Source organism: Kryptolebias marmoratus, linkage group LG4 (assembly GCF_001649575.2).
Source record: "Kryptolebias marmoratus isolate JLee-2015 linkage group LG4, ASM164957v2, whole genome shotgun sequence".
Classification (NCBI taxonomy): Eukaryota; Metazoa; Chordata; class Actinopteri; order Cyprinodontiformes; family Rivulidae; genus Kryptolebias; species Kryptolebias marmoratus.
In genome coordinates, this window is record NC_051433.1 from 26,249,334 (window position 1) to 26,274,980 (window position 25,647).

The 25,647-nt window shown below is 40.2% G+C and overlaps 3 protein-coding genes across 9 annotated transcripts in view; 2 read left to right on the forward strand and 1 right to left on the reverse strand.

Annotated features, from left to right (window-relative positions):
• Positions 1-11,634, forward strand: part of phactr3b (phosphatase and actin regulator 3b) — a 79,291-nt gene extending 67,657 nt beyond the window's left edge. For 4 of the 5 annotated variants that reach the window (XM_037975510.1, XM_025010972.2, XM_017437698.3 and 1 more), the window contains 5 exons: positions 6,396-6,451; positions 9,103-9,164; positions 9,244-9,384; positions 9,651-9,727; positions 11,082-11,634. In XM_037975510.1, the coding sequence (XP_037831438.1) occupies positions 6,396-6,451; positions 9,103-9,164; positions 9,244-9,384; positions 9,651-9,727; positions 11,082-11,097 (352 nt within the window). In that variant the 3' untranslated portion in view covers positions 11,098-11,634. Of the gene's footprint in view, positions 1-6,395; positions 6,452-9,102; positions 9,165-9,243; positions 9,385-9,650; positions 9,728-11,081 lie in introns of those variants that run through there. The other variant, XR_005233121.1, reaches the window with a different exon arrangement.
• Positions 11,635-20,147: 8,513 nt separating this feature from the next.
• ppp1r3db (protein phosphatase 1, regulatory subunit 3Db) lies at positions 20,148-23,162 on the reverse strand. Its single transcript, XM_017437692.3, has 3 exons — positions 23,099-23,162; positions 22,854-23,002; positions 20,148-21,600 (listed from the first exon to the last, which is right to left on the reverse strand). The coding sequence occupies exons 2-3, from the start codon at positions 22,939-22,941 to the stop codon at positions 20,732-20,734; spliced, it is 957 nt and encodes a 318-aa protein (XP_017293181.1). The 5' UTR covers positions 22,942-23,002; positions 23,099-23,162; the 3' UTR covers positions 20,148-20,731.
• A 1,185-nt stretch (positions 23,163-24,347) lies between these two features.
• LOC108248734 (solute carrier family 41 member 1) overlaps positions 24,348-25,647 on the forward strand; it is a 24,457-nt gene continuing 23,157 nt past the window's right edge. For all 3 annotated transcript variants that reach the window (XM_025010967.1, XM_025010969.1, XM_025010968.1), the window contains exon 1: positions 24,348-24,689. In XM_025010967.1, the coding sequence (XP_024866735.1) occupies positions 24,561-24,689 (129 nt within the window). In that variant the 5' untranslated portion in view covers positions 24,348-24,560. The remainder of the gene's footprint in view (positions 24,690-25,647) is intronic.

The following is a 25,647-nucleotide window of genomic DNA, read 5'->3' on the forward strand; positions in this document are numbered from 1 at the left end:
GTGGAGGGTATTTTGAAAGTTTCCAGGGGGCGCTGTGGAGCCATTTTCGTTGCGATTTTTTTGGCGACCTTAAAATACGTAAATTTTTCACCGCCCCGACGCATCCACCAAATTCTGTGACTTTTTGAATATGTTAAGGCCTCCAAATAGCCATTTTATTTTGGGTACAAATAATAATAATAAACAGTAGAGATACAATAGGCCTTCGCAGTCGCTGTCGCTGCTCGGGCCTAATAAATCCATAAAGCCTTAAATTTAAAATTACATTTCTCTCTACGATGTAAACGTCTGACCACAACTGTATATTTTAAAGACAAAACCAAATGTTTTATCTTTTCCAGCCTTTTGCAGCATTTCCAGCTGCAGTGTCTCTCTCTCTTCAGTCAGCATGCCTGCTCTTTTTGGCTGTTATGTGCCTGAAGATGGCAGGAAAGGTAAAAGAAGTTAAAAGACGTGTAGCAATGGTCCAGACCATGGCAGTGAAGAGTAGTATTTTTTCTCAGTCTGCTGAGCCTGAGAGGACCCAATTATTGGATATTTGTGGCACATAGACACTTTCTGCTGACTCTGCAACTAACTGTGTGACGCAGGATGAGGAACCTAACCACAGCTGCTGTCCAGGACTGCTATGAATAACTTTACGTAGCTCTACCCACTCAACAGCTGACTGCAGGACAGCAATAAGACCATTCAGGAGGCCCCAGTGCAGGGCATTTAAACATTTTATACAAAAGGTTGACAGAAGCATCTAAACTAGAGCAAACTGAGGATATGGCAGGCATTAAATTAACATGAATCACTTTCGAACGCTATCACTTTCAACTGGACTCTGTTTTTCTGTAGGATGGATTCTGGTTAATGGTTTGTTGGACTATATTATAGCAAATATTTTATCTTTAAAGAGTAGTAAAGGTATATTCATGAAGGTTGCAATCCGCATTAATGAAAAAAACAGGGAAAAACATTCTTAGTTTAACTAGACATTTTTCCTAAACAGTAGCAACATATTATTTTCTTGGACACTGTTTAAATTTTCCTTACAGGTTTTTAACCATTTTAACACACTGAAAGTTAAAATCGTGACAGGATCAAGATAAAGGGAGCGTTTTTTGTTTGTTTTTTTTGGGGGGGGCACAAAGAGGGAGTGAGTATGCACAAATTAGGTTTCCATGTCATAGTTTTTAAAAAAATTATTTTGAGGGTTTTTTTAAATGCCTTTTTTATTTATTAATTTTTTGTCTTTTACCAAAAACTCTGTTTATCTGTGGAGGGGAGGTGTGTACCTTTTTAAAAAAAAAATAATAATAATAATAATTCCGTGTATTGTGTATGGTGCCTACGCGAGCAGCATCACAGCCAGGCGTCAGAGCTGGAGTTGGCAGATATTGTAAAACAGTTGGAGAGACGTAATCACCAGATGACACAGCCTGTACATATATGGGCTGAAGTAAGATCTTCAAATTACATGTTGTCACTACTACGCACCATCCTTGTCCCACAAGCAGTAATTAATGCTGTACAGTGTTTTTTATTCGAAAGGATCTAGCTGCAAGTACCCACTAATAGAAGTGTCAGAAGTCTCAAAGCCCCTGTGCCTACTCTGAGCATTGTTTGTTTTACTCTTCTTTCCAACTTCTTTGCTAAATCAGAACTCAGTGGATCAGTGTTGAAGAGAGATGTAACCCATCACATAAGGGCTAAACAGATACTGTGTGTTGGGAGGATTGACTGCACATACGTTACATTCAAACTTGAATGTGTCTGATCTTACAGGGCAGTGTAATGTAATTGCTTCAAGGTGTGGAAGAAAATCAATTTCCAGGCACTGTTAGATGAAATCACTCAAACAGGTTTAAATATGTATGGTGCACAACATACAAAGAGCCTTAAAGACAATTAACAATTAACATCAGAGTCCCAGCTCCGAATGGGAAGCTCCGAATCAAAGCTCTGGCCTTTCATCTCCTAACTGAGGCCTATAGAGTCTGAGATGGAGCACTTTGGTTTTATGTCATTTCTCTGAGCATTGCACAGTCTGACCTCGGGGTGAATTTGCTAGGACATCAAGTCCTGGATAGCTTGTTACATGTCTGAAATGTTTTCCACTTGAGAATAATCTTTCTGACTGTAGAATGATGGGACTCCAAAATGACTTTTAATCCCTCCCATATTGATGGGCAGCAACAGTTGCTTCTCTCAAGTCATTGCTGATGTCTTTCCACCTTGTTATTGTTTTAACACACACCTGTTTACTCCAAAACAGCAAACTAACAAAACTCCTGCTTTTATAGAAGTGCTCAGACTGATGATGATCAGTAAATCAATATATTTGATCAGCAGCTGTGGGCTGAAACTGAACCTCTGAAATCCAGTGGAAGCAGCAAGAGTGGACTTAGTGTTTCTCTTAAAGCTTTTTTTCATTTTGGCTTAATTTTTGTTAAATAAATATGGACATGGTGGAATCTGTTGTGTTTTTGTACACTTGAGGTTAGAGGTAAATCATTTTAGAACCTGGTAAAAACCAGATCATTTTTTATGTCCTGATATATAAAATTCTACAAATGAAAGGTTCCTACTGTAAGTAGAGTGGTGGGTGATGCAGAAAATATACTAAATGTTCAAACACTTTCCTCCAGAGCGACAGTCTTCTATATAAATGTGACCTAATAACGGCACAAACCATCCGAGTTAACACAACCAGTTCTTCAGTCACATCTCAGTTACATAATTGAGAGTTTTTGATTGGTCACTATTAAAGAAGCTTCCCTTATAATTGTTTTGGCAAGGACCCCCTCTAATTCCCCTCCCCTCCCTCCGGTCATCCTGCACTCATTCTGATTCCATTCGAGCGCTCCTCTGCTATCCTCAGGCCGTGTCAGCAAGGAGAAGGGGCGAGGGTTTAGGACACACCTCAGTGGGCGCTAGTAGGCCGCCGCCTGGCCCATGATGCCTGACTCATTCCATTCTCCTCCACTTTATTTGCTGACATTCCCATCAGCCCATGCTCTCACAGGCTGCTCATTGTTTTGACATGCTGGCGAGTTCTCTAACAAACGAGGAACTTTACCTCTGATCAAACTAAGTGGGTGTGGACTTGTGAAACACTGACTACTGCATCAGGCTATGACTGAAGGCCCAGTGTGATTGTTTGACAAATGAAAATATTCTGGCTAATTTTTTGCATTTGTGGTATTTTGATTTTCTTTAAGCTTTCAGACAACAGCAGCTGATGTAACACACGGTCTATCCTACACATCCTTTCTGGCTGAGTTGATTTGATCCACTCTGTGAACTGAACTGTTATTGACCTGAAATGTTTTCAACTGAAGCCCACACAGATCACACTCTAGCTCTGCTCCATTTGGCGCACTGACTCGATTCCAGCTTCAAGTATGGTGTTGCCTGTGGCCTGGTTTTGTAAGCCCTGAGTGGTCCCACACACAGCTGAAGACATCATAGGGCGAGGACTTTATCCTGTTAGTCCCTTCCACCCTGTCTTTATTTCACACAGCTAGGAACCAATTTTTCTGCTCCTTTTGTTTAGTCTTTGTCATAGTGGAACAATGTCAATGAATTTAATACAACATACTACCTGAACCATGGGCTTCTTGGCTGCTTTTTGGTTTAATGCTCTCTGTCAGTTTAGGTGGATGTCTGGGCAGGTTTACATTTGTGCTGTACTCTTTTCAGTTTTAGATGATGGATTGAACAGAGCTCTGTGAGATGTTCAACGTCTGAATATTGTTTTATAGCCTCATCCTGCTTTAAACTTCTCAACAGCTTTATTTCTGACCTGTCTGGTGTGACCCTTGGCCTTCATGATACTGTTTGATCACTAATGTTCTGTAACAAACCTCTGAAGCCTTCACAGAACAGCTGGATTTATACTGAGATTAAATTACACACAGGTGGACTCTGTTTACCAATCAAGTGACTTCTGAATGTGATTGGTTGCACTGGACTTTAGTTCGGGGCATCAGAGTAAAGGAGGCTGAATACAAATACACACCACACTTCAAATTTTATTTAAAAATAAAAAATTGAAACCCATGTGTCATTTTTCTCCCACTTCACATTTATGTGCTTTGTTTTGGTCTAAGATGTAAAATCCCATTAAAATACTGTGAATGTTGTGGTTCCAACTTGACAAAATGTAGAAAATATCAAGGGGTGTGAATACTTTTTCGTAACACCATCTTGAAGCAAATCGATGTTGCTGTATCAGATAAGTGCCAAAAACGTCTTTTAAAATGGCGAGACTAGAGTTTTCAGGAGCTGAAGGGAACACTGTGACCTGTTTTTTGTTCTGAACCAAGCATCTTCAAAGCCAAAGTGTCTATTTTGGTTACTTCTGAAAAGAGCAACATTGTGATCTTTTTCACACCTGAAGGGAACTGTAAGCTGCCATAAAGAGAAGTGTTGGAACACGTTGTTTCCTCACAACAGTGTATTTAAATATTCATGGACAAATCTAATTAGTACTTAATTAGTGTTTGTTGAGTGGGCTTATGTTTTGTGTGTGGTCTCTCTGGTTTCCCACTCATCAGCTTTAATGGTGTTAATGTTACGATAAAAGCTGAAAATACCAGCAGCCTCGCGAGTATTCTGAGCATGACTACAAAAAATTTACCGAAGCTTTATGTTGCAGATTTGCATCAAATAGAATTATAAAATGTGTGTCTGTGAATGGATTTAGTGCCTCTCACAAAAACACAATTGTCTGTTTTTAAAGACTAGATTGTAAAAACAGTGTCGCTTTGCTTCTGACTGGTTTTTGAAAGCATATTTTAAATGAACAATAAACGCTACGGGATAATTTTGTCAGGTTGTGAACACAGATTTTAAAAAAATCTGTTGGCTCCACCATCAGTCAGTCGGCAGTCACATGAACTGTTGGATCATCCTTTTCTGAGATTGGCATTAATGTGACAATTTGTTTTGTGATCTGAATCTTCAGCACCTGAGCAGTTCAGTCCTGTTGTTGTTATCAGTTTGAGGTATACACTTGTTCTATGAGCCTTTTCTTCTTTTTGTCAAGTGGATTGTGAAGTTCTTTTTTGACTGCTTGTTCAGCAGCACATAGTGAAGCTATGTGCTGCCACTTTGTTTTATCCAAAGACTGGATATAAATAAAGCTGTAGGAATAGATATTGCCCGCTGCCTTTTATGCCAAAAATATTTAACTAAAATAACCTTATGCTGAGAAGAGACAGAGTTATAGCCATTTTGGTCAAACGTTTTCAATGATATGCTGCAGAAACTTGTGATATTGGGAGATTTTGCAAGATGTTTTAGTGCTCAGAGTACAGTGCCAATAAAAAGTATTCATCCCCTCAGATGTTTTATGCTTTTATTGCTGACATAAATCACTTATGGTCAATATAATTTTTTTTAGAAAATGTATAAATATATAAAAATAGCTTCTTCATTATCATAGTAAAATCAAATTTCTACAGAGTAATACCAGTGTGATGTATGTCCACCCCTTCATTGGGGGTGGACAGTTTTAGTTTTTGAAGTATTACCAGTTTAAAAAAAAAAAATTTCTAATTAAAAAAATATAAAGAATAAAAAATGAAACTCTATAAGCTAGTCTCCCTGAATAAAGACAACAGGTCTAATTGAACAAAATCAAATGCTTTGGTGCAGAAAGCCAATGTCCTCATATCAGAACGCAGGGTCTCAGAAAGTTATATGCACTTTTGTTTAATAAATTCAGATTTAAAAGAGAGGAGGAGAAGCTTTAGTGGGTTTAGTAGTGGATGTGCTGCAATCTATTAGTATTTTCAGCTTTAAAATAAAAAAAAAAACTAAGTAGACCTTTATCAGGACATGATTATATTACTCTCATCTTGTAATATTTTTAGCTTACAGTATATATAAAGCATAAAACAACAAAGAAGAAATGTTAATGTTTTTGGTTTTGGAGTGGCACCCCTGTCAGTAGATCCCATCTGGGCGCCCCGTTTAAAAACTTTCTGGAGCCGCCCCTGGCAGCAGGTCGACGTGAGTTGTTTCTATGCGTGCGCGTGCGTGTATAAGGGGAATCTCCTCCTCAGTCCCACCCCTTCGCCACAGCATCAGGCGCTCGGCTCAGCGCTCCGGATCCTCCGAGCCTCTCCCGTGTCTCTGAGACAAACTCCCCGTCTTCCCGCGCTGCGCCCCGAATCGAGCTGTCCAACACGCCGACCGGCTCCCGTTCCTTCCCGATGTGGAGTCTGAAATGTCCCAGTAGAGGAAGAGCGCCGTGTTTCAGACGCGCTGTTTGCCTCCTGCGCGCGCGGCTCTCGGCGGCCGCACGCGCACCTGAAAGCGCGGCTGCCTGAGAGAGCGACCCGGTGTGATAGCTGAGAGGAGAGGATGGTCCAGAACGTCATTTTTGTGTTTTTCCGCAGGAGACTGAGCCAGAGGCCGGCGGTGGAAGAGCTGGAGAGCCGGAACATCTTGAAGCGTAAGTACTTTGGACAGGGATGCAACTTTTATATCCGCAAACACAAAGAAATCATGGGTTTTCTGCACACAAACAAACAAATAAAGCACCACTGTAGCACATTAAAATCAGGAGATGTTTTGGGCATCCTCAAAAGTGTTTTGACTTTACAGACAATAGACTTTAAAGTATTTTAAATGTTTTTGAGAAGGTTTTTTTTTCAGAATAATTTGATTGGTAAGTAAAATTAATTAGGCTTGAAAAGCTAATCTGAAAGCCTAGCTTACCTTGAAGGAATGCACATCACTCGCAGCTTTTCCTTACACAGTTTTAAACTAAAATCATCTGATGTTGAGAAATGAGTTAAGGCTGTTTTGAGAACGTGAACTTGCGGTATTGTGAGATGTCAGCTACTGATGACTCTCAGCTACTGCCACATTAAGTTTGATATTTGTAAAATTCACTGAGTCATCACCTGTTTTGTGGTGGATAAAGTCAATTAGCTGTGGCGGCTCTTTTGAGTCAGATTTACTCCAAAAGTTATGCAGTTGTGGTTTGTATATCCAGTTATTAATTTCTGCAAGTTTCATCAAAGTTCATTTTATGGTTCATGAGATATTTTGCTAACAGACAGACAAGGATAAAGACATAAATGAACAACTTTGTTCTTTTTTTTAATCTCCCACCACCAAAAAGCAAAAATCTTCAGTTTTATATCTTTCTAAGTAAATGTTTTAAGGACTGTTATTCATTGCAAAGAACCCTTTTTACAGACCTGGGGAACAAAATGCTCCTTTGTCCTGGAATTGATCAGCCCAGCTCCAAGTCACTGAAACACTGGTGTACAGGGCACTACAGTGCACAGCAGTCCCAGCAGTGGGGGGAGGGGGTGTTAGATGGCTGTTGTATTATAGTTCAGGGTGTGTCACAGTCTACAGTCTGCATCCTTCAATCAGATCGCAGCTCTGCCAACTGCGAAAACATTCTCCCTGACCTCAGATTGGAAATATAAATATATATTACGAAACAGCTATGTAACAAGTACCACATTTTGTACTAAACTGTGTCTCCTGGGTACATTGGGCCACCTGTGAGACACTCAGCAGCTGTTCCTGTCTGCCTCCACACAGCAACACACACATTCACCACGACACGGCCCGAACCACAACACATTCCCAGGCAAAAACGCTGCTGTGTTCTTGTTGCTTTAGAACGGCAAATTCTATGTAGAACCCCGGTTCCGAGAGAATTGGGACAATTTGTTAAAATGTAAATAAAAACTTAATGCAAGGTTTTGCAAATTTCATAAGCCCATATTTTATTCAAAATGGAACACAGTGAACGTATCAAATGTTTAAACTAAGAAACTGAAAAAAATAGGATCATTTTGAATTTCTTGGCAGCAGCAGATCTCTTTCAAGTTGGGATGGGGTCATGTTTCCTGATGTGAATCACCACCTTTTTTTAACATTAATCGCTGATATATGCAAGGCCTTCCCTGAAAAAGATGTCATCTGGATGGGAACAGAAGTTGTTCTAAAACCCGTATATATTTTTCAGCATTGATGGCACCTTTCCAGGTGTGTATACTGCCCATGCAGACGCGCTAATGCACCCCCATACCATCAGAGAGGCAGGTTTGTGAGTTGTGAGCTGATAACAGGATGAATGGCCCCTTTCACCTTTAGTACAGAGGATTTGGTGTCTGTGGTTTCCAAAGATCATATCAAATTTGAATTTATTTGACCACAGAACAGTTTTCCTCTTTGCCTCAGTCCATTTTAAATGAGCTTTGGTCCAGAGAAGACAGCAGAGTTTCTGGATGCTGTTCACATCTGACTTCTTCTTTGTATGATAGAGCTTTAAGCAGCATTAGTGGATGGTACAGTGAACTGTGTTTACAGACAATGATTTGTGGAAGTGTTCCTGAGTCCATGCAGTGATGTCCAGAACAGAATAAGAGCTGCTTTTAATCTGAAGACCACAGGCATGCAGTACTGTAATTTTTAAAATCTTTTGACAATTTTATGAACTGTAGATGATGGGATATTCAAAGAGTTCCCAGTTTTTTGTTGAGGAACATTATTCTGAAATTGATCCACTCATTTTTGACACACCTTTTTGCAGACCGGTGACCCTCTGCGTAGCTTTACTTCTCAGTGATTCAGCCTCTGAATTGCTCTTTTTACACCCTGTTCTCTTACTGACCTGCTGCAAAATAACCTGATTATTGGTACAAAGTTGTTTGTTATTCATATCACTTACCTTTACAGCTTATTGTTGCTGCTGGTCCAGCTTTTTAAAAACATGTTGCCGACATAAAGTGATAAATGACCTGTTTTCCCCTAAAAAAATGGTACAATTTCTTAGTTAAAATCTCTGCAAATAAAATGTGTTTGTTTGTGTTTATTTGCAAGCCATTGCAATCTGTTTTTATTTTTTTTGATAATGGTAAATCTTGTTAGTATCCTGATCTGCTTGCCTAACAAGCTCTCTGCACACATCACCCCTGGTCAAGCGTGATCATGCATAAATAACTCTGATAATCTGTGATATTTGGGAGAGCTGCTGAGAATCACCAGGAAGTCTAAATATTACTAATGACAGTGACTGGATCACTTTAACTTGTCTTTCTGGTTCAAACATTCCTCTTTTTGTGTGTGTGTCAACAGAGAGAAATGACCAGAGTGAACAAGAGGAGAGGCGGGAAATCAAGCAGCGGCTGAACAGAAAGGTAAGATCACCTGTTCAGTTCTTTATTTGTCCTGTTAATAATCTGAGAGCGTCTGCTGACACTTATCTTTATTCCCCAGCTCAACCAGCGGCCGACGGTGGACGAGCTGCGGGAGAGAAAGATCTTGATTCGGTTCAGCGACTATGTGGAGGTTGCTAAAGCCCAGGACTACGACAGGCGCGCTGACAAGCCATGGACCAGACTGTCAGCTGCTGACAAGGTTTGAAAGGACCCTTTCTTGACGAATAATCCAACTTTGATTAAAATGATTAGTTGTTTAATTCATTCAGAAAGATGTATAGGAATAATAAATGATTTCTTCCATATTTCTGCCAGTCTGATGATGGCATAACAAAGACACTTGCTTTTCTTCTTCATAAAACCTAGATATTATTATGTAAACCTGGACCTAACACATGTTTGTCCGTTCTCGCTCAGACTTTACCACACCTGGGCTCACGCTTTGTGTTGCTTCTGGTTCCGCAGGCGGCCATCAGGAAGGAGCTGAACGAGTTCAAAAGCAACGAGATGGAGGTTCATTCTTCGAGCAAGCATCTGACAAGGTTGCCATGACACACGTCGTCTTTTTTTTTCTCTCTCTCTCTCTCTCTCTCTCTCTCTCTCTCTCTCTCTCTCTCACGTTCTCACTCTCATCAATGGCTTCTTCTGGTGTTTAACGGGGTCAGTGTGACATTGTGCATAGACTCCAAAGTGCATTATCTAACTGCTTCGCACCCACGAGTGCACAACATGCAGCGCAAAGCCTAAATTTAGCTGCAGCCAGTCCTCATGAGATGAAAAAGTTGGACTATTTTACACCACCTTTCCACAATAATGAATGTTCTTGCTTGGATAGCTTACGTTCTGCTTATGTTGACTCTGTAGACAGGAAAAAAAACCAACCTGAATTAGCAGGGGTTCTGCTTACATAAGACCCCATTATGGAAGAGCATTGTTCAGCGGGCTAATAATAATTCTCCTGACGAATGAAACCTCACTCTGTGAAATGTTTAGGTGGTATCTCATTGGGCTGTGACTGTTGTGAGAAAATAGGCAGATTTTCTGTTGCAGCTTCATTAAATTCGGGATGTTAGCGAGCAGCGAGACGTGCGGCTGGGTTTTGAGCAGCTTGTCTCAGTTTAGCCACCCTCACATTTATGGGTTAATCTACTTTTGAACCGAAGGCATGCAGATGAGGGTCAGTTTTTCAGAAACCATCAGCAGCCATCCTGTTGTTTTCCTGTTTGTAGTTTCTTCCGTATATATTTTTTGGACACTAGTTTAGCATCTTTTCAGCTATTTCAGCCATTCAGGTATCAAAATGTTTAGCTCATTCAGAATATTACAACTAAAAGCTTTGGAACTATTATAGTTTTAAAATATTTATCTTTATTGACATTTTTTTCCTCATTGGAATTCAGTGAGATCCCTTCAGATCCTCTCAAAAACTTTGTACTGATTGAAATCTACTTCAGCATACTTCTCCGTTTGTATCTTCTTATGCTTTTTTGTCTCCTTTTGTCCTTATTATGTCGCTTTATGCCTTTTCTGTTTGTCCTTCTGCTTCTTGCCTCTTTTTCAAACAGATCAAGGAACACTGAAAGTTTAGCTATGAACTCATTGTCACTGTTTTCAGCAAAGACTTTCAGCATTCACACTGCATTTTCACAAAAAATGTACATTTATTTTGTTAATATTTATAATCTGTGTGGTTTTTAGACCTAGACTTCTGCCTCTGATGTTTCGTAGCAGAGGAGAAGGTGTCAAAATACGGCTCTAGCACTCTTGAGTCGGGTTAGAGACACCTGCAACAACTCTGTGACTATTTTAAGAAAAAAATTGTGCAATAGTTGCAGCCCAGTGAGATGCTGGTTATAAGCCTCACTCACTCTTACCTTCTTTTCCCCTCCTTTGCAGGTTCCACCGGCCTTAGCACGGTTTCTTCTGTGAAGAATTGCCTAATCCTGGTTCTGTCAGAGAAGATCTTGCATGGGGTCTTCCATCAGCCCGGCCCCACAGTCCGTGGCTGTCCTGATGTCTGGATCCAGCAGACCTTTGAGGCTATGTCTCTAGAAATGCATCTGCCGGTAGAAGTGGACGCATGCAGCGAGCTCCACTTTTGCTCAGAGGAACATCTTAACCCTCGTCTCCCTCTGTCAGAGGAGCAGGAAGCGTGGTGGGCGTTTGTCTTCAGCAGACACTCAGAGACTTCTTTTTGTAAACAAACTCTTTTGAAAGACTTCCTTTTTGATTCTGCCAGAGGGGAGCGTGCATGTGACCAAGTCGACCAGTCCCACTCCAGTATCAGTCATCGCGTCCTTGAGCTGTGTCCGAGTCTCAATGAGTCAACTGATGAATTTCATATCAACAGTGTAAATGTTGTTCGACAGAAACCTTGTCAGAGTACAAGACAAAAACCCCTTTGTAAGTTCTATTTATTGTCTGCACAATACAGGTTTTCAGTTTGTAACAAACTTTCTTTATCTTTTATACAGTTGGTGTGTTTCTAATTCCATTTTTAAAATCACAGCATCTGGAAAAAAACAAGATTTTAAAGAGCTGGTTTTCTTACAAAAGTCAGAATTACTTTGATAATAGTCGACCCTGCCTCGTGAATGGGTTGTAATCTTTTCCACTTCATCTCAGTCATTAGGGGAAGACTAAAACATTAGCAGCGCTCACCTGGTTGCATTAGATAATCACCAGTTAGTTCACAAAATACTGCTGGTGACCTGTTTCTTAATCGTGTCTTATTATTCTGCTAAGCAGGTTAGTTTGGATCAGTTCCCTCATGAGAACCAGTTCACCCGATGTGGTGCGATTTAATTACAGTTTGAGCTGCTGCGCCACATGGGAGCAAGATACTGTGTTCCCCTGACGTGGCGTCCCGCTTAACTTTAATAACATGAAAAGAAGAAGCAATTAAAGGTCTAGAATTCCTTCAAAGAGGGTGGCACAGCGGTGCAGTGGTTAGAGTTGTCACCTCCCAGCAAGAAGGTTGCAGAATCACCCCTTGCCTGGGGCCTTTCTGGGTGGAGTTTACATGTTCTCCCTGTGCACACTTAGGTTTACTCTGGGTACTCCGGTTTCCTCCCACAGACCTAAAACATGCATGTTAGGTTAATTGATAACTCTAAAATTGTCCCCAGGTGTGAGTGAGAGAGTGAATGGTTGTTTGTCTCTATGTGTCCCTGCGATGGACTTGCGACCTGTCCAGGGTGTCCCCCGCCTCTCGCACAGTGACTGCTGGAGATAGGCACTAGCTCTCCACGACCCGGAATGGAGAAGTGGGTAAAGAAAATGGATGAATGGAATTCCTTAAAAGAATGCAGACCGACCGTTGAGAAATAACAGAGTTGTAGCCATTTTGGTCAAACCTTGAAAAATTCTGCACAAAGAGTAGCACTCAGAGTATGTGTTGTGAATGACTGTCAGCTACTACCATGCCAACTTTTAGCTCAATATCTCTAAAACTGACTGAACTATACAGTTTTTGTGGGTTTTTTTTAGATCCGTTGGCTGTGACAGTCATCTTAAATTGTGTCAGATTCAATGGTTACTGTGGGGTATCACAGTTATTGCTCAGAGCATGAGTTGGGTACCAGCCTCAGCTACTACCCCACTGAATTTTAAGTCAATACCTGTAAAATTGACTGAGTTACAATTGTTTTTGTATTGGCCAATGTTGATTGGCTGTGGCAACCATCTTGAATAGGGTTGACTTCAAAGTTTAATCAGTTGTAGAGGCACATCCAATGATTATTTTCTGAAAGTTTCATTAAAATCCATCTAATGCTTTATGAAATATTTTGCTAACAGACAGACACGGGCAGGAACACAGTTATCTGCCTTCACCATTTGGCAGCGGGTGATAATAAAGGTCCACAGAGCCAAGGTCTCTGAGACACTTATTTCAAAGAACCAACCCCTCTTTTCTGACGTTTAAAAAATACACCAATCCTGGTGTGGTAAAATCTTTATCTGGCATGTTAATAATGGCAGTGCAGTTCTCCGCTGTTATCCTGTAGGTTAGTGAGTCACAGCCCTGCTAAGGGAACATGTGGTAGGTCCACTTTAATCTGCACCACGTCACAACAGGATCCCACAGAGTTTGGAGCAAACGACACCAGAGCGGCTTGACCGGTGGAAGCCCAGAGCAGCCCCAGGCCTGCAGAGGTGAGTGGGAGGAATAGGGGGTGCTCTGGTCACAAATTACAGGGATATCCCAACATCCGAGTGTCCCTCAGTTGGGTTTGGGCCTGAACTAACACTCATACTGAACATATGTTATCAGTTTCAAGCCAAGTGTTGTTATTCCTGTTCCTATCAATAATGAATGGATTATAAATGGGAGTGAACACAGAGTTAGCAGTTACTCTGTTGTTTTCCTCTTTATAGTTTATTCTGTAGTTTTTTGACTGGAATTACTTCAGCATATATCAGCTATTTTAACCATTCATAGATCAAAACATTCAGCAGGGTGAGGACATTCTGGCCATGACCTTTGTTCTTTGTAACTTTTATACTTTTGGAAATATTTATTTTTTTCTCAATGAAATTAAATGACAACTCAAATTGAAATCTGCTTCAGCTAACTTGCTTCGATTTTAGCTTTCAGCTACTGTTCTGCACATTTTAGCTTTTAGCTACTGTTTTGCTAATTTGAGCTTTTAGTTATTTTGCTACTTTTAGCTTTTAGTTCTTGTTTTGCTGGTCTTAGCCTTTAGCTACTGCTCAACTTTTAGCTTTTATTTTGCCAATTTTAGTTTTCATTCTGATCATTTGTACAAACTCTTTTTCAGCTTTTTCAACAAATTTCAGCAGTCATTCAGAGCTTAGTATTCACACTTCATTTTCACAGAAAATGCTGTTTTTCTAGTAACTTCCACTACTGCTTCTCAGTGGAACCAGTGGAGCTGTTCTTCAGGGAACAGACGGTCAGTGTAACCAGAACCTTTTGTGTTGTTCTGTTGTGATCTGCTGCAACAGATTTTTGAGGAGCTGAGAGCTCTGTTTATTCTCTCCTTACTGACTTTAACAGTAAACTGTTAAACCATCATATTACATGCTGCCGCTCCGGTTCATGAGCAAAAAAAGTAACGTTTTATAATTAAAGGCCTAGCATTCCTTAAAGGAATACATATCACCTGCTGCCTTTCATGCCAGGCTTTTACACTGGTACTTCTGTTGAGAAATGCTATCTCAAGCAATATCATGAGATATAACGCTCAGAAGGTGTGTTGGGATGAACTCTCAGTTGCTACCACATCAAGATGTAGCTCAAAATCTGTAAAAAATAAAAAAATGAGTTAGTCATTTTTCCGTTAGCTTATGTTGATCACCTGTGGCAGCCGTCTTGAATTTGAACAGACTCCAAAAAGTAATCAGTTGGACATGATTACTTTCTGAAAGTTTCATTAAAACTTGCCCAGTGGTTCATGAGTTATTTTGCTAACAGACAGACAAGGCTGACACATAAATGCACACACAAGGGCAGAACCTTTACTCTGCCGTTGCCTTTCTGCAGTGAGAGATGACGAGACAACCAAAATCAGCATAATCCGCATTTTATCTAGGCACACCTACTTTATAAAACACTGCTTAATGGACATGAGTACACGAGAGAAAAATATGAGTCCTGATGAGGGAGAACAAAATAATTAAAGTACATGAAACTACAATAAAAAGAGGGAGTGAAAAATATTTTATAGAAACAGTGGATAGAATTGAGGATGTTTTATAGAAAGGGTACCACAGAAGAAGAAAAGGATGGAGGGGCCTGTACCTAAAGACAAAACACTCATACAGACACAGTGGTCAGATCTGTAAACAACTTAATTAACTTAATTATTTACTGTAACTATGACAAGATTTAAAACCTTGTTACATACAAAAGATAAATCTTAACTTATAGAAGACAGTGATGTAATCTCTTATGACTAGAATCCATGATTGTGCAGGTTTTTGTGTCAGAGTTGAAGCCAGTCCCTCTGAGCAAATGTCATCTCTGGGGATCATGCTGGCTCCTCACATGGTGCAGCCTTATGTAACCGCCAACAACAAGCCCCTCATGAAAACCACACATTGATAATAACACACCGAGACAGGGTCCAGCTAAGAAGAACATAGTGAACAGAGTGAAGAACATCCATAGAAAGGAAGAAAACTGAGTCAATAAAACAGGATGAGGGAAATCAGAGTGATTTAAATCTGCAAGACAGAGGAGAAAATAATGAAGATCTATTTAGCTGTTTCTTACTATAATTTTATGTGCACAAACATGACAGAACTTACAGATGTGGTATTTGAAGCCTCACTGAGAGCAGAATTCTCCTTATGAATTAGTTGTAGATGAACAGCCACTGATTACTTTCAGAGAACTTCATTAACATCAATACAGTGGTTCATGAGATATTTTGCTAACCGACAGACAAATAATCACACATGGAATTACATGATCACCCACTTTTCAAAGGCAATGTGTGACAAACATTGTAGGTTACTGTAGAACAACGGTTCTATATTGTGATGATCATTAAGCATGAATTGCTTTAATTGACGGGCTGTATTTACAGTGCTGGGATTTCCTGCTCTCTAAGATGAAACGTACTCATTCAGATAAGGGATCTTAAAGTTCCTGGGTTCTCAAATCAAAAGAATGCTGCCATCTAGTGTTTATAAAGCATATGGTCATGTAGAATGGGCGGGAATTTAGTTCAGCATTTTAGTTTTGTGAAACATTTCTGTACTTAACTTTAAAGCAAGGAAAATAAAGTACAGAACTGAAGTCACAAGTATTCCCTTTTTATTGCCTGCCACCAAGGGCAAAATAGTTTTTGCCTGTGTGTGTGTTCATTTATCTTAGTGTAAGCACTGAATGAGTTTTAATGAAACTCAAAAAGTAATCACTGCATGTACATCATCTGATGAACTTTGGAAATCAACTCAATTCAAGATGGCTGCCACAGCTAACTGGCATTAGCTAGCACAAAAATGGGGTATGACAGTCAGTTTTACAGATATTGAGCTAAGATTTGATGTTGGAGTCATCTTCAACACATAAAGCCCTAGCAAACCCAACACATAAGCAGCACAAACAGCTGCTCAGAGCCTCCAGGCGAGCAGGGGGACCCCCAGAGTGCTTAACTACCAATAAAAGACAAGCTGACACATGGTTTAATCTATATTACCTGTAATTTTAAGAAAGTGAATCTACATAGATTATAATTTGTTAACAAAATATTTAATAATGCTAATGTCTTAATTTATTCTGCTCAAAAAGCTATTAATCATTTTTTGTGGTTACCCAAACACAACACTGAACTTAGCCCTGCCCACTGTCTTCCGTAAGCCTTTTTATTTCAGTCTGACAAATAGTCAATTTAAGAAGTTAAAGATATTCAGTCAAAGTCATGAAGACTGACAAAAAAAGAAATCATAAAGTAATAAAGAAAATCCACTCAATATTTTTTTCTCATATAGCTGTTTAATATGTCCTTACATTAAAAACTTGCTGGAAAATACCACTAGTTTCTTTACCTACAGAAACAGCTGAAGTGACTGAAAACAGGTCAACAGTGGCGACGTCCATGGAAGAACCCTTTGGGATCAAGAAGTCTGACAGTTTGGATGTACTGGTACAAATTTATGCTCAGATTTGTTGAGTAAAGTATGCAGATGAAGTTCTATGTTTACATTTAGTGCATACCTGCATTTCAGAATTCCGTGTCAATATATTTGCAAAACTACTGGATTAAACTCTTCCAAACTACGCCATTTGATGTTGTTCAGGATAATCCTTTTTGATCTTTGATTTTATAATTTGCAATAACTACCTTTAGATGTCAGCTCACTGCAGTAAACAAGTTGTGATAAACACATTATTCACAAGATGATGTGGTCCTACTGGCTTCATCGGACCGTGATCTACAGCTCTCGCTGGAGCAGTTCGCAGCCGAGTGTGAAATGGCCGGGATGAGGATCAGTGCCTCTAAATCGGAGGCCATGGTCTTGAGCCGGAAAAGGGTAGAGTGCCTTCTCCGGGTCGGGGAAGATGTCCTGCCCCAAGTGGAGGAGTTTAAGTATCTCGGGGTCTTGTTCACGAATGAGGGAAAAATGGAGCGGGAGATCGACAGGTGGATTGGTGCAGCGTCTGCAGTGAAGCGGGCGCTGTACCGATCTGTCGTGGTGAAGAGAGAGCTGAGTCAAAAAGCGAAGCTCTCGATTTACCGGTCGATCTACGTTCCGACCCTCATCTATGGTCACGAGCTTTGGGTAGTGACCGAAAGAACGAGATCGCGAATACAAGCGGCTGAAATGAGTTTCCTCCGCAGGGTGTCTGGGCTCTCCCTTAGAGATAGGGTGAGAAGCTCGGTCATCCAGGAGGGACTCAGAGTAGAGCCGCTGCTCCTCCACGTCGAGAGGAGCCAGTTGAGGTGGCTCGGGCATCTGGTGAGGATGCCTCCTGGACGCCTCCCTGGTGAGGTGTTCTGGGCACGTCCCACCGGGAGGAGGCCCAGAGGAAGACCCAGGACACGCTGGAGGGACTATGTTTCTCGGCTGGCCTGGGAACNACCTTGGGATTCCCCCGGAGGAGCTGGCCCAAGTGGCTGGGGAGAGGGAAGTCTGGGTCTCCCTGCTTAGGCTGCTGCCCCCGCGACCCGACCCTGGATAAGCGGAAGAGAATGGATGGATGGATGGACATTATTCACAAATGACGAAGTACAGACAATATAAACATACCTGAGGACAGGTGGAGAAGTCTCAGAGAGAGTTACAGGAATCACTTGATTGCAATGATCGCCTCAAAAGGTTGAGCAGCAGAATATTAAGTTGTGGGTATCATCCTTTCTGTCAAGGCCAGTATCATTAGTGTTTGTTTTTCTTTAATAATTCTGTTGAACCAAAGTTTAAAATCAATGACTGATTTTCACGAGATGATTATTAGTAATTGTTTCTTTGTATTACTTTTGTCAGTTTCAAGTTGTTTCAGTGACCTCTGTTGGTTTTTCTTTCTTTAACAAAAGGGCTCAAACAAATTTATCCATGTCTGTAAGTTAAACTAATTTGACTCTACATTATGTGGGTAAATGTAGTGTAGTCCCTGCAGGAAACACATAGCTGTTCTATAAAAAGGCCTGAAATGTTTATTAGGATTCTGTGTAGACAGAAACAATGACGTTATGATTTAAAGTCTGTCATGCAGCTAATGGTGTCACAAACTGCTGAGGAATCTGGGCTCTCATATCACTGGAAACTCTGTGGTGAAAGGTCAGCTCTCCCTGTGATCCAGCAGGCAGGCAAACGTTTCTTCTTATAATCCTCCTTACCAAGCAAAGCAAGCCTCTGAAGAATGGGGTCAAAGCTCACCGCAGAAAGGACACGAGCTGTTCAGGTCGCCTGCAGATCATTACCTACACTCCTTTTGTGTAAGATCAGCTCAGGGAAAAAAAAAGATTTCCCTCAAATTCTGGATTAAAATGGGTCTCTGGATTTGAAAAAGTGATCACAGAGATGAGAGATAGTTCAGACTCTTTGAAGTGTGGTTCTGAGAAATTAGGGTTGATATCTTACCCGTTGTAGATAGTTACACAGTTATACAGTTTAATTTTTATAGGTCTGATGAGCTGATGACTAGTCTGAGCAGAGCCAGGAAGAAAGTAAACAAATCCTAGTATTGCTTAAAGAAATACTTGTCATTCGCCAGCTTTCATGCCAAAGTTTGATGGATGGAGGATGGAGTTGTAGTCGTTTTGGTCAAACCTCATGCAATAATCTGTCCCACTCAGTGTTGCAAAGAACTTTCAGCTACTACCACACCACATTTTACCACAACATTTCTAAAATAACCTAATTATACACATTTTTGTGTTTTATAAGCTGAGATGGCTGTGGTGGCCATCTTGAATTGAGTTGGCTTAAAAAATAACTAGTTGTAGATGTACATCCAGGGGTGGAAATTAAATCTTTTTTACCAGCCACTCAAATATTTTACCAGCCAATATTTTTTGTTGTGACAAAAAGTTATTTTATATGATGATGATGATGATGATGGAGGTGGGTGGAGGCAGTTGTGGTGCCCTACAAGCTGAACAACACCTCTTTCTGGACACTGAATGGAAATAACTAGATTTTTCTTATTTTATTTTAAACCATTAAAAGATGCATATCTGTACATAAAAATTCAGACAAGTGATATTTATTTATGTGGAGTGTTTTTGAAGTATTTTTTTGTGCTTTTGAAAGTTTTTGTATGTAAGTTGTAATGTTTTTCAGACACTTGCTGCTTTTAATGCATAGATCTATTTGTGCTACCCGCTTATATTTAACAGATAGGATTTTCTGATGAAGGAAGTGATTTTTGTGGTTTTAGAAAGGTTTTCGTCGGGGATATAAATTGTTCCAATGCTATGCTAAGCATAGCTCCTAAGCTTCCACTTCAGTATCCGATGATATTTAACATTAACACAAACCGCTATAGTTTTCGGTTTGTAAACATGACGGTAGCAGTTTTTGACGGGTAGCACCAACCGTTAGACATGGCTGATTAGCCGTGCTACGGTAGGAAAATCTGATGAGGAAGCACAGATCGTCAGAACACCGGCCGTAGGCGCGAATGCACACTGACCTATGTCATTGATTTAGTTAAAAAAAAAACGTTGTTTAACTTTCGGTTCTTCCCTCGACTACTCTTGAAAAACATTTTTGTTGTCTGCCACCCGCTTAACTCCCGAAATGTTCCGCCACATTGCTAATGCTACTTCTCAAACAGTTTGTTCTTCTTCTTCTTGATTTTTATTGGTGGTTGGTAAACAACTTATGGAATCAATACCGCCACCAACTGGTAAAGAATGTCTGCTAAACTTTTCTCCATATAAGTCATTGCATTGGTCATTGCTTTTCTCCTTCTTGCATTTAGCAGCAACTCGAGCACATTGCTGCCCCCTATATGTCAAGAGGACAAATAACACCTTTTCTGTTCAAATTGCCAACCCATCACAGTGGCGTGTGTGTTGATCAAATTAACCTGCCACTTCAAATATTTACCGGCATTTGGCCGGTGGCGGGTGCTAATTTCCACCCCTGTGTACATCCAATAATTACTTTCTGACTACTTTCTAACAAATTCATTAACATCTGTTCTGTGTTTCATGGGATATTTTGCTAACAGACAGACAGACACATAAACACATATGCAAACAGATACAAACAAAAACATTATTGCCTTCCTTTGTCCTTTGAATCAGAAAATGATTCAAATCAGAAAATGATTTAAAGTCTCAGTACTGAAAAAGTTTGACCAAATAATTTGTTTCAGGTGAGACAGGAAGTCCAGTGCTATAAATCAAGGGTGTATTAAATGTGGGTTACAAATCTGTAGCTATGCTTAAAAAAATGGAAAAGAAAACACACAGCAGGGTATTGTCCTTGGTGCAGTCAATATAAAGTTGGTCGAAAGGCTTGAGAAACAGTTTGACTTCCATTCCAACACTTCAAATTAAAAGCTCAAAGTTGAAGCTGAGGTTTAAAACCTAATTGACAAGGTTGCAGCTCCCCCACGTGGCCACTCAGGTGAAGTGCAGCAGGCTGTCCTCACACTCCCTTGGCACGGTCACCTTGTAGCTGTGGCATGACAGTTTGTAATTGTTGCCGTTGTTGTTGTCCCAGTGTTCACATCCTTTTACATGGTAACAGATGGCAAATTCCAAGATGGCCCCTGGCTGCAATATGAAGGGTGGGACAGGCAGATGAAACCTGAACAGATCTGTTTCTGAGGCATGGTGCCCAATTGATACCCAGGATGCTGTTGTGTCTGTGTGTGTCCTCCAGTTGGTGAAAGAGTAGTGTACTTTGACGTTTTTCTCAAAAGCCAGATTAAGTACCTGTACGGTGCCCGTAATCCCTTGCTCTGAACACACCACCTGCTCCAAACACACTCTCTGAGAGTGTAGACGCTTTAGGAAGTCTGGCTGAGCCCCCAGATTTTCAGGGAAACAGGGTTTGAAATAAGGCAGGCTCAGCTCTGCTGACTTTCCAAAAATTAGTTCCGAGCTCATCATTAGCCTGAACATAACATGTTGGGGTATCATAGGGTGCTCTTGAACTTTGAAAACCTTAACTTCTTCCAGATCAAGGCCCAGTGCATCCACGAAGCGTACCTGACCCCGCCTTAGTTCCTTCTTTGTTTCCGAACACGAAGGAAGAGACTGAGCTCGTTTCCTCCTGATCGTGTTTGTTGGGGTGGCACTGGGAAGGTTGTCCTCTAAATCTTGCTCCATTATAGAGGAAAGTTTTGGGGCCGGGGGCCGGATCCGAACAGGAGCTTTAGAAGGCTGAGGTTTGGGATCATAGATGTCTCGCAGGCGGATGGTTGTGGTTATCCTGGGAGGAACTGTCTCACCAAGAGACTCAGCCATGTTCTTCATATCAAATATACCTTAAACAAATAGAACCCAATATTTTGTTATTTCAGGCCAAATTACCTGCTGTAGATTACCATTTTAAATAGTTGTTATTTAGCAAGACCAAGAATAAATGGACTTATGACAAACAGTGCCACTTCTTCTCCTGTTACAACCACAACCTCTAAGTATTTATTGGAATTTTATGTGATAGACCAACACAAAGTAGAGCATAATTGTAAAGTGTAAAGAAAATGATCCATGGTTTTGAATTTATTTATTTTTTTACAAATGAAAACCTGAAAACTAAGGCATGCATTTCAACCCTTTGAGTCAATACTTTGAAGAACCATCTTTTGCTGCAATCCCGGCTGCAGATCTTTTGGGGGTTGTCTCTACCAGCTTTGCACATCAAGACACTAAAATGTTTGCCCATTCTTCTTTATAAAACAGCTGCAGCTCATTCAGATTGAATGGAGAATGTCTGTGATCAGCAAATTTCAAGTCTTGCCAAAGATTCTCAGCTGGATGTAGGTCTGGACTTTGACTGGTCCATTCTAACACATAAATATGTTTTGATCTGACCCATTCCATTGTAGATCTGGCTGGATGTTTCAGGTCATTATCCTGCTGGAAGGTGAACCTCCCCTCCAGTCTCAAGTCTTCAGCCTCTAACAGGTTTTCTTCCAGGACTGTCCTGGATTTAGCTCCATCCATCTTTTCATCAACTTTGAGCAGCTTCCCTGTCCCTGCTGAATTAAAGCATCCCCACAGCATGATGCTGCCACCACCATGTTTCACAGTGGCTATGGAGTGTTCAGGGTCATCTGCAGTGTTGGCTTGGTCTGATTTGAGCAGAGCATCTTCCTCTTCTCAGCTCTGTGAGATTTTCAAAGTCTAGGATATTGTTTTGTAGCCTCATATTGCTTTAAATGTCTCAGCAGCTTTATCCCTGACCCGTCTGTTATGTTCCTTGGTCTTCATGATATTGTTTGATGACCAGTGTTCTGTAACAAACCTCTGAGGCCTTCACAGAACAGCATGATGTATACTGAGATTCAATTACACACAGGTGGACTCTGTTTACTAAGTAAATCACTTGTGATGACAAAACCATTTATCATTTTCCTTCCACTTCACAATTATGCACTACTTCATGTCAACCTGTCAAACAAAATTCCAGTAAATAGTTTCAAGTTTGTGGTTGAAGCATGATGAAAATGTGGAAAAGTTCACAAAGGATAAACACTGTTTAAGGCATGTTAAACACGTTGAAGAAGAATCCTACCTTTACAGTGTGTTCTTGTAGAACTGGTCTCTTTCATGTGACCTTGTGTGCTATCTGGAAGATGTTTTGAACCCAGGTGCAGCCACATGACAGGAGGAGACAACCTCTGCCAACAGATGCAACACTCCAAAGGAAGACAGATGCAACACCTCAAGAAGAAGAAAAAATCTATTATGCTAGAACAAGCTACTAATAGATGGTCTCAAGATAACTAAGAAATAATTCAATCTCGCCAACAAACCCACCAGTGACTGCACTAACAACAGGATTTGTAAACTCTGGCTCCCGCTCTTTTGACCCCACCTCCTGACATATAACATGAGACCTGAACTGGGACTGGGACATCTATGTGGGTATTTATAGCAGCGGGGCAGTGTCTCTGTATTTCATTGCTACAAGTGTTTTCTGAAGCGTTCCTGCCAGTAAAAGATTTTATGGTCTTTAATTGCCCTTCTCCCAATTTTTCCAGGTTTGTTGGTGGCATCTTACTCAAAATGAGTAATTCCTGTTACAACTGAAGTCTTATCGCTTCTAAATATCATCTTTGTATGTTTCAAGAAAACATTTTCCAACTGTCTTATCCAAGTGATTCACACTAATTTATCTTACTATTATACTACCTGGGGTTTGGACTAAGATCTTACGTTGAGAAATAAAGTTGTAACAACAATTTTATGTGTTGGCTAATTTTGATTAGTTGTGGTGGCCATTATGAATAAGATTGACTCCAGACATTAATAAGTTGTAGATCTACATGTTGTGATGAAATAAAGACAACAGTTAAACTCAAGAACTTTATTATTATTATTATTATTTATTACAGTAATTACGCCAGCCGCCGTTACAGAACATGATGTTGTCTCATTCTTCTTTATCTCACTCTGTTATTCCTACCAGCACAGTCTCTTCTGCCCTACTCCGTCACAGCAGCACACTCTAGTGACAAGAAATAATATCCGCAACAGAACATAAATGCATTCACTGTGGAAATCTAAGAACACAGCAGTACATTCAGTGATTACTTTGAGAAAGTTTCGATAAAATTCATCCATTGGTTCATGAGAGATTTTGGAAAAAGACAAAACACACACAGACTCAGGCATAACCATGATCGGCTTTTGGTGACAAGTAATTAAAAAACAAAAAAACAATCTCGGATAGGACATAAACCTATAGTTTAATGTTCTAGTGGCAAAATAATTTGACAGCCATGTTATATCAGAAGCCACTTTATTTGTATAAAAAATGTACAGCTGAGTTCTGAGATGTGAGCGGGGATGTACTGAATCTAGACTGGAGGTGTCCAATCCCGGTCCTTGAGGTTCACTATCCTGCATGTTTTACTTGTTTCCCTGCTCCAACACACCTGATTCAGTGGTTTAATTACCTCTTCATGTTCTGCAGAAACCTGTTAATCACTCTCTGATTCAAATCAGGTGTGCTGGAACAGAGAAACAAGTAAAACATGAAAGGTAGTGGCCCTCCAGGACCAGGGTTGGACAGCTCTTTATCTAAAGTCACCAAGATAGAAGTGTTTGTCACAGATGGACCAAACAGCAGAAGGCAGGAGGATATATGGACAGACTCAAAGACAAACAGTGTTGGACTCTGTGATTGGCAGCAGTTTGATGAGAAAAAAATATGTAGAGTTTGCAGCATTTCAGTCAGTCCTGACTCTCAGCAGCAGTCCTGTGCCGACCTGACACGATGAGGGAGGAGAAGTTCCACCTGTCCTGCAGAGAGACGTCCAGGAAGATCTTCTTTCAGGTGCTGCCTTCATACCTGCTGGCTGGGCAGGGCATGGTGACAGCCGGGGTGCTGCTGGACCGGGTGCAGGTCAGTCACACAGCAGCTACTGTTCAGTTAGACACCTCTGTGATACCAGGATGTTTGATCCAATATCTACAAGAGTTACAAAAAAACCCCAAACATTCAACTAACTTCACTCATTGAAAAAAGGTTTTGACAGGCTTCACCTCTGTAAGTAATTGTTGGTTATGCAAACTAATTTGGGTTGTTGGGCCAAAATAAATGTTTTTCTGCCTTTGATAGTTTGCATTTTTTGACTGAGGTAAGTTGTTAAAACGTTTAACTAGGTTCACATTTCAAAAACCATCGATGTATTTTGTTTAAACACATGTCCAAAGCTGCCCAACGTGAAGTTTTCAGATGTTTGTGTTGGGGGGGTAATGGAGGGGTCATGATGACCAGATAGGTCTGTAAGGTGACCTTATCCCACAGTAATGAATAAATAAATAAATCTCAGTGATAAAATGCTGCTGCTTTTGACTCTAAAGCGTAGTGAACAAAAAACAAACAAACAAAAAAAAAACCCATTCAATTATGTAAAAAGACTTACTGTGGAAATGTTGATAATTTCTCTAAAAAGCAACAACATTTTAAATCTATTATTGTTAGTTACTGTATTTAAATCTTTTCCTAACATGAGTGCAATTGAAGTTATTTTCAGTGTCTTTTCTGACCAAATCTAAATTGTAATAGAAAACATTAAATTAAAGTAGCATTCCTTAAGAGTAAGCTACTACTGAGACTGTTCAAAGTGTATCCAATGTTGAATGCAAACAATGACTTTTGTTTGTTGTTGGCAACAAAACCTAACTCTGCTGATTTCACTAATTACAAATTACAGGTGCTGGTCATAAAATTAGAATATCATGAAAAAGTAGATTGATTTCAGTAATTCCATTTAAAAAGTGAAACTTGTATATTATATTCATACATTACATACAAACTCATATATTTCAAATGTTTATTTCGTTTAATTTTGATGATT